At 29.4% G+C, this 8,682-nt stretch overlaps 1 protein-coding gene across 1 annotated transcript; it reads right to left on the reverse strand.

Annotated features, from left to right (window-relative positions):
* Nucleotides 1-284: 284 nt before the first annotated feature.
* On the reverse strand, nucleotides 285-8,249 carry LOC111616652 (ATP-dependent RNA helicase DDX3X-like). Its single transcript, XM_023358040.1, has 4 exons — nucleotides 8,232-8,249; nucleotides 7,658-7,706; nucleotides 4,414-4,578; nucleotides 285-474 (listed from the first exon to the last, which is right to left on the reverse strand). The coding sequence occupies exons 1-4, from the start codon at nucleotides 8,247-8,249 to the stop codon at nucleotides 293-295; spliced, it is 414 nt and encodes a 137-aa protein (XP_023213808.1). The 3' UTR covers nucleotides 285-292.
* Between the last annotated feature and the right edge of the window lie 433 nt (nucleotides 8,250-8,682).

Genomic DNA, 8,682 nt, shown 5'->3' on the forward strand with positions numbered 1-8,682 from the left:
TAAGCAAAACTATAAATAATAATATCTGAACATAATCCAATAATTTAGCAAATAAAGATAAAAAATAAGTATCATTTTACAACATTCTAATAATTTTGAAAACCATCTCAAAAAATACTAAAAAAAATTGAACACAATCAATTAAAGATGGATAGTAAAAGAAATTATCTTGCATGCTATATATCAATTCAGTCTTCATTATTTCTACAAATTTTTTACTATAAATTTACAATAAATTACAAAAATATGCAATTTGTAATACCTGCATTATATTTAATAATCAAGCTATTCTTCAAAATAAGTCAAATAAAAAAAGAAACAATGGCATTATCACAAATTTTAACTTACCTTCCCAATTATTTACATTTTTAAAATCTTCATAGTCACTGTAATTTCGACTACTTGAATCATTTCGGCTTGGATAGCTTCTATTATAACTATCAGTCCTTCCAGACGATTCTCTATTGTAAGGATCTAAAAAGCAAATTTATCTTTAAAAATACTTTTTATTTTTCTATTAAATAAAGAACTGAATATCGCAGCATCATTAATTTGAACGTAATATAAAAAGAATTCTTATAAAACTCATATTCTTCGTTATATTGATGTTTAATATACAATTTACTAAATTACTATAATTAATTTTTCAGTGCAATTTTATATGAAAACAGGTAGATGTGTTCAGAAAATATTTCATAAAGCTTCAAAGAATGATCCTTAAAGAATCGTAAACAAAAGTTTTAAGATCAATCAATTTCAATGATACTGTAAGGGGAAAAAAATTAAAATTTTATCATTTCTTATTTAACTGTATTCACTAAAACATAAACAACCGATAACCCAAAGTATAATCAAGCCAATATTGATGTTTTGGGCTATAATTCTATAATTTTTAAACAAATTAATATAATTTGGAACTAGAAGTAGTTGATGAAACTTTCATTCTGTAATAAATACAAAAAGTTAGAATAATTTAACTTTCTATAACATATTAGTAGTTTGTATTATAAAATAATTTATTAACAATAAATTATTCATAATTATTTGATTTATTATGAAGTAAAAGTATTACCTACTTTAGTCTAAATTTCAAGGTAACAATAAATTATAGAGAAGGACTAATTTATTATTTCATAGTAATCAACATTAAAACTAGTAACCTGCAGCATGACCAACATATCTAATTAGACTACCAACTTTCAAAATGTCCTTCCTCCCTTGGTCCCAATACGTAGTGCCAAATTTTATGGGAAAGTGTTATTTATAGTCAGAATAGCAGATCTACATAGGGACTAATAGGGCTTAAGCCCTGGGCCCCCCAAGTGTCAAGGGCCCATAAAAATTGTATCATCATAAATTTTTAATACTTTTTCATTAACAATGAGCATTTATCGTATAGTAAAATATAATTAATATTAATAATATAATAATAATGATAATTTATAGTATTATTTGTATTAACAAACATGGGGTCCCATTGGACTTCAATAAGTCCTAGGCCCCGAAAAACCTAGATCCACCCCTGTTTATAATTGATGAGCTGTAATGCATATGTCCCATTCAGTTACAGAAGGCTGCTTTAGCAGCTGCTAATTCCTGTGGGGCTTTGCACAGGATCAGCCATTGGGTTTGGGTTGGGTGAGTACAATGACCATTCTTTGATACTGGTAAAATCAGGAAAATTTTCTGCTGTGTCAATCTTTCCTGGTAAGCAAGCAACAAATCTTGCAGGAATCTCCAAATGTTCCTGAGCACAGGCATGACAACAGTTTCCAAAGTATCTCTCCAGTCCATACAGTAACTTGACTGAGCCCTTCAGATAAAAAAACATCAGGTTTGTCTGATGAGCAAATTCCTCCACACATCAAATAATATCGAACATTTATGAGGCCATTTCATGTTTTTTTTTTTTTTTTTGGGAGATTGGGCATGATCTCAATTGTGAAAATTTTATCAGTGAAAAAAATATTTGCCAGCATATTTCCATATTCCAAGATATTGTTTTCTTTTTCAGCTTCTATAAAGTCAGTTAAAGATCCTTTTTAGCTATAAGATGTGCAGTTTTTCAATGAATACCTTCTTTTGCAATTTTTCTCAGAGAAACTCTTGATTTTCACTGAATTCTCTTTTTGAAAATGTCATTGAAGCAACTGGTTCTGACAGTGTTTTCTTCCCCTCCCTGAACATTCCCCATTATGCCTGAGCTTCTGAACCTCTATCTTCCAAACTGCCTGGCAAGAAAAATCAAGTTTTCAAACAATGACACACTAGTGCATTTCATCTTTAAAAAGTGGATAAAACCACTGAACACTGGTAGTTGGATCAAGGGTTCTCATCTTACCACTGGGTTGGGTGGCCATGTACTTTTCCAGGTTTTCTTCACATTTGTAATACCTAAATAGGGCTATTTTCCCATAGAGGTCCCCTGGGAGGCATTTTGCCATGTGTTGCATTGCCGTAACCAAATAAATCAAACAAAACCATTTTGAAAATACAGAAATTATACTTATCAAGACAAACTCACAAATATAGCATAAAAATAAAAAGGCTATTTTAATCAATGCATCAATCTTTAAGCTGGCAAGCTGCAACATTTATAGAAGCTCCAAAGAGTTGGTACATTGGCATATGCATACACACAGGGAACTTTTGTGAGGGGTATGCTGACACTGCAAATTTTGCAACAATTGGCATTTTAATGAATACGTCCTTCTTCCTTCAGCAGGCAGTAAAAAGATGAAAGATAGAGTTTTAAAAAAGAGTTTATTCAATATTTTTAAAAATATTTAATATTTCCACAACACACCTGAGGCATTTTCACTATACATTTGTTTGTCATTGCACACAGGCTGAGAAACACTGTCTTACAGTATATTTAATTAAGTTTATATATCAAACAAATAGCAGGATTCTTTATCAGGCTACTTAAAGCTAAATAGTTATTAAGTAAGAGTAGAGGTAGGTAGTTAAGCCACCTTCTTGAACTTAATAATTAGAAAAATTAATTTAAAATAATCTGGAAGAAAAGATCAGTCCAGAGTGAGATTCAAACTCCTGCTCTGGCAGGTCCTCAACAATTCCTGCTTACTGTGCAGATGTATTGCCTGTTATGCTATTCAGATCTCTGTCCAATCTTCATTTCTAGATCAATTAGTGTTACACACAAAAAATAATTTAAAATTTTTTTGTGTTGCAAAGAGAGACATAATGTTATATTTCTTTTCTTTCAATCTAAAATTAGAAACCAAAAAGATTTTAAAACTATATAGTATGATTGGAAATTCTTAATGGATCTAATCTATATATATAACCCATTCAACATGTATCCGTCCTTCCTTCCATCCGTCCGTCCTGTAACTGTTTGATAACGGACACTAGAGGCACCCCTATTGTGTGTCATATTTCAAACATTCAAATTAAATTAACAATTTTAATTATTATTTAAATTAACAATATAAATTATTATTATTCATTTGGCCAGTAAATTATTATTTGATCAATATAACAATTTAAATAATTCATTATATTTGTAATAGGAATTTATTATTGTAACGGAATGCCTGTAATGTTCACTAGGGGGCGAATAACGAAAAACCGGATAGATTTGAACCGCTACAATAAAACGATAAGGTTTGAAATAGTTAAGCTAATTTTTTAATATAATAATAGAAACCTTTCATGGCACGACTACAGTGGCTAGCCACTGTAGGCACGACCAAAGAAATACGCCACTGTGGAGGAACGTAAAGCTGCCGCTGCTTTAAACATGCCTCATAGGAATTTGTAATACTGCTAAAACGCCCACTAGGGAGCGTCCCGGGCTACTAGTATTAAAATGTGGCATGCAGCGTACAGTATGTCCGCCATGTTCCTTCCGTTTCGGATTTTTGCGAATGACGTTGTAATGCAAAGATTTTTGTTTCTGCAAACTTTTTCGATTTTCAGAGTCAAAAATCCAATTTTTATATTTATTAAGGTTTCAGTTTTTAAATAAAATCAAAATTTTAGGCTAGATTGTTTACAAATAAAACAAATTTCTTTAAATTTAAATTTCGTTTTGATACAATTTCGTAACAATTTTGAAATGCTGTATTTTTTTAAGTTGAACGATGAAATTAAATCTCTCTTCGTTGCAGAGAAACAGAGTATTTTCTGACCGAAATTCCCGAAAATCCCCAGGAATTTTTCGGGTGTGGTCCGTCCGGATATGTCGGGGCCCGTCTTTCACTACCCGGCATCTTTGTGGGCCTGGCCTAACCCATAATGGGCTTAGCGAAAAGAGGTCCTCTTTGTGTTCACACAGCGGAAAGAGTTTAAATAAAAAAAAAGTTTCCTGTGCCTTTGAAAATTCTTGAAATTTTGCANAAAAAAAAAAAAAAAAAAAAAAAAAAGGATTTTCTTAAATTTCTTTACCTCTGTATCGATCACCTTTATCTGAATATCGGTTTCGGTCCCAATCAGTTGGTTCACGACTATCTCTTTCACTTACACGATTAGTTTGTGAACTCCAATCACTAGTGGTTTGAGATCCACTTCCTTGGTTGCTACGATTACGAAGGTGAGGAGGTTTATATACTCCTATGTAATAAAAAAATTACTTTAATGTTTTTGATAAATCAATAAATTTTTTTATATGTCACTCAGAATAACTAAAACAAAAGCAAAACTGATATGGTAGTTATATATATATATATATATATATATACAGTCAAACTTCCATATTATGAACTTCTATATAGCAAATCTCTCCATATAACAAATATTTGCATTAGACACTGCTTTTTCAGCCAAAAATATATGTAAAATTGCTTCTAAATAACAAAACAAAAAGTTATAATTTTATATAATGAATTTTTTTAATTTGTAAGGATCATCAATCATTAAAAGTCAATTACTCCATCTGGTACAAGTTTGAGTTTAGGTTCAATTTCAAATATCAATCTGTAAACTCTTTGTAAAACTGCTGTCTAGGTGTGAGAACTACTGGTCATTAGCTTTTAAAACCATCATGTAATCTGCCTCCAAGTGGCTACCAGTTGTAAAAAAGGGAGAGAGATTAGATCCAAGTGTCGTCAGTGACAGATAAATGATTTACAATTAACAAATGTCAAAAACATTAGAAAGGTGATAATTTAGACAACCGCTGGACTAATTTTTGAGGTTAGTGAGATTTTATTTTATTTAACCCCTTTAGTTCTTTAATAAGTTGTCCAGTTGAAATTTGAAGAACTATTAATATAGTGTTTAAGCATTACTAAAAAAATTAATGCATTGAAGGAAGTTGATAAGAGCTCAAAAAAGAAAGACATTATAGCAAAGTTTGGAATTCCTGAATGGCTTATTGACCACAATAACAAATCAATTTTAAAGTTAGTCAATGATGAGAGACCTATAGCAAAACATGCTAGAACCTGCATTTACATCAATATAGATGAATTGGTTTTAATTAGTGATCTTAATAAGTGAAGAATATTACAAAGAGAACATTTTTTTAATTGTTCTGTGCAACAAAAAAATACCTTTTTTTACGAAAATGTAGTTAAACTAAATTCTAAGTATTTTAACACATAAATGTAAACTTATTTAAAATTAAAACGTTTATATTACACCATTACTATATATTACATTTATACAGTCGAGAATCGATTATCTGAAACAATTTGGGACTAGGATTGTTCGAATTATCAATTTTTCGGATAACTGATTATGTACAAAAAAATATATTAATCTATCCCATGTTGAAATTTGTTCAAATCCTGGCGCGTCCTTAAGTACCCTCTCACGGTCATGCCAGTCCTGCCAGCTAGAACATGCACACCAACAAAAATAATATTGAAGTAGCCCAAGACAGCCAAATATTTCAGTGCCACAGCACTAGCGAAAATTACATTTGCTGACTGGAATGCTTTTGGTTAACTGATGTTTCAGGTGATTGATATTCAGATAATCAATGCTCTACTGTATTAATTTAAATTACATAAAATAACATAAAAATTATGTTAAAATAATACTTTATTTACCAAAAAGTGTAATTTCTGTTTAATGAAATTTCCCTACAGCAATTTTTTTTCAGGATTTAGCAACTTTCTCATGAGAAGTTTGACTCTGTGTGTTTGTGTGTGTGTGTGTGTGTGTGTGTGTGTGAAGTTCTCACTGAACATTGTTCAAAGTTTCTTGGAACTGTGACATCAAGCAAAATAACAATGAAACCAATTTTACCATAGATTAATTGATATAAATAAAATATAATTCAGTAAGTATTATTCTAATTCAATTACATTTGCAACCTCTAGCATTTATTTCCCAATTCATAGAATCAGTTTTACTGTTTATAAAGAAAATTCAACAAAGATAATTGTAATTGAATACAAATATACTTTTACTTTCTTCAATACCATTATAATGAAACACCATTGAAGACTTGCTGTACAGTACATAAGGCTATGCCATATTTCTTTAATTCTGAGATGCAATTTTTGTTGTTATGGAAAGAAATATTTTGACTAATCAATTTTATTCTGTGATTAAGTAACAAGTTAAAAGAACAAGACAAATGTCACAAAATGCTAATATTCTGAGAATTTATTTTCATGTTCTTCTGCATATATAATAACTAACTATGTTTTAATGCTGTATCATAAAGCCATCTTGAATTAATTTTTAAATGTTAAAAAGAAGCTTAAACTAAATGCTCATCAATGGCTAGACTCATATGAATTTGACATTTCAGAAATATAGCCAAAATCTGTTAACAATACTTAATGCATCAACAGTCAATTAACCAAGGTATATTTTTAAGATTATTAATATTACCAGATTATTGTGTCTGAATGTTCTGCAAGGGCTTATCACATAATCCACACAAATTCGGATTGTACTTTATTTGCTACAATACATCAACAATAAAATAATGCAATTTGCAATGACATTTAATAATTCAAGTATTACTCTCAAATATAACTTAGAAAAGAAAAAAGAGAGAAGTTGCAGCTGACGTTTTCACTACAATAACGTGTACGTTGGACGTTATGCACCATCTTCCTGTAAGCCTAGAAGTTTGATAATGGCATTTGGAACGTCAGTGGAATTATGCTTGACATTCCAAATGCCATTATCAAACTTCTACACTTGCAGGAAGACGATGCTGAATGTCCGACGTACACGTTGTCGTGATGAAAATGTCAGCCGCAACCTATCTATTAAACAATTCATTTCAAAGATATTTAATTAAAACAGTTTTCTCTTAATCCTTTTCTAAAATATCATTGTTCATAACTCAGCTTCTTTTAAGAGATCAAAACATTTTTGTTTTAAAACTTTTTGGAAGCTTTACGAGAAAAACAATTTTTCACACTTTTAACAGTGATTATGATGGTAAAAACAATTATTTTGTTGAATTTTAGCTTATTATCCAAAAGTTAAAAGCTTTTTTTAAACACTTTTTATAGATCACAGCTAGAAAAGTATGATATTCCAAATATATCAAAACTTAAAATAAAAATTTAATAAAATCCAAAAACTCTTCCTCTGGACTGCATCCATTGTAGCATATGCACATATGAGTTTTCAGTAAAATAAAATTTTCAACTAACTTAGTAATGTTAATTTTTTATTATAAGGACAAGTTAATTATATTTATAAACAAATAAAAACTTACCAGCTTTTTCTCCACTCTGAATGGTGGAGTTCACGTCTAGACCAGCAAACTAAAAAATAAAATTCAAAAATTATATAAGTTTAGACATGATTTTCAATTACAAGTTTACATTATTTCTACTTAACTTCATTTTAAAAAATATTTGTAATTAAAAACAAAAATATACATCAGTGTAAATACTCTTAGTATATTATTATTGTTATATTTACTATTAAATTACAAGAAATTCATATAAAATTTTAAGATAAAATTTTGAATACTACACCTTTTCAATTTCAAATTAAAAAAAAAAAAGTAAATTCTATTTTGGAGAAGGTGAAATGATTTTTAGATAAAGCTATTAAACTTTCTTGAACAATAATTAGCTAACATCTGGGATGGATTGCAAAGGAATTTAGCTATATTGGAATGCTGTATTAAATTTTTATGAATAAACTGCAAAGTTATCAGATAAATATTAACTGTAGCATGTATTCAGATTTACTATATCATACGAAAAATAAATTTTTCACAAAATTTTATTATATTTAATTACAGCAAAACTTAATTCCCAGGAATGACATCAATGTCATACCTGGTCATTGTTATCCATTTTCATTGTTGCAGGAAAATATCTTTGTACATGGTTAAATGAATGCAAGCATACTTGATTTTTTTTTATGACAATGACCATTTTTTTTCTGAAATATTAATCATTTCTGAATTTGAAACTGAAAAATGTAGATATAAACTGTTCAGTCTATGTCAATTATTGTGTGCATTACATGATTAAACTGTTATAAACTCCCTTTAAATAATTTCCTACTGCTGCTTTCTTTGTAAAATATTTTCATATAAATAAAAATATTTAGTCTAAGACAACACAGAATTATAATTAATGTTGTAAGTTTGATAGGAAGCAACTGGTATCTGTATCTCTTAGTTAAAAGTTTTAGCAGCCATCTTAAATTTTGTTTTCAGTGTTTCTGAACATCATTGAACTAGTGCCACAATGGCCAACTTAGATGACTGTACTATCCAAAAGC

The sequence above is a fragment of the Centruroides sculpturatus genome, unplaced genomic scaffold (genome assembly GCF_000671375.1).
Source record: "Centruroides sculpturatus isolate CEXI.00-Female unplaced genomic scaffold, Cexi_2.0 scaffold3731, whole genome shotgun sequence".
Lineage (NCBI taxonomy): Eukaryota > Metazoa > Arthropoda > Arachnida > Scorpiones > Buthidae > Centruroides > Centruroides sculpturatus.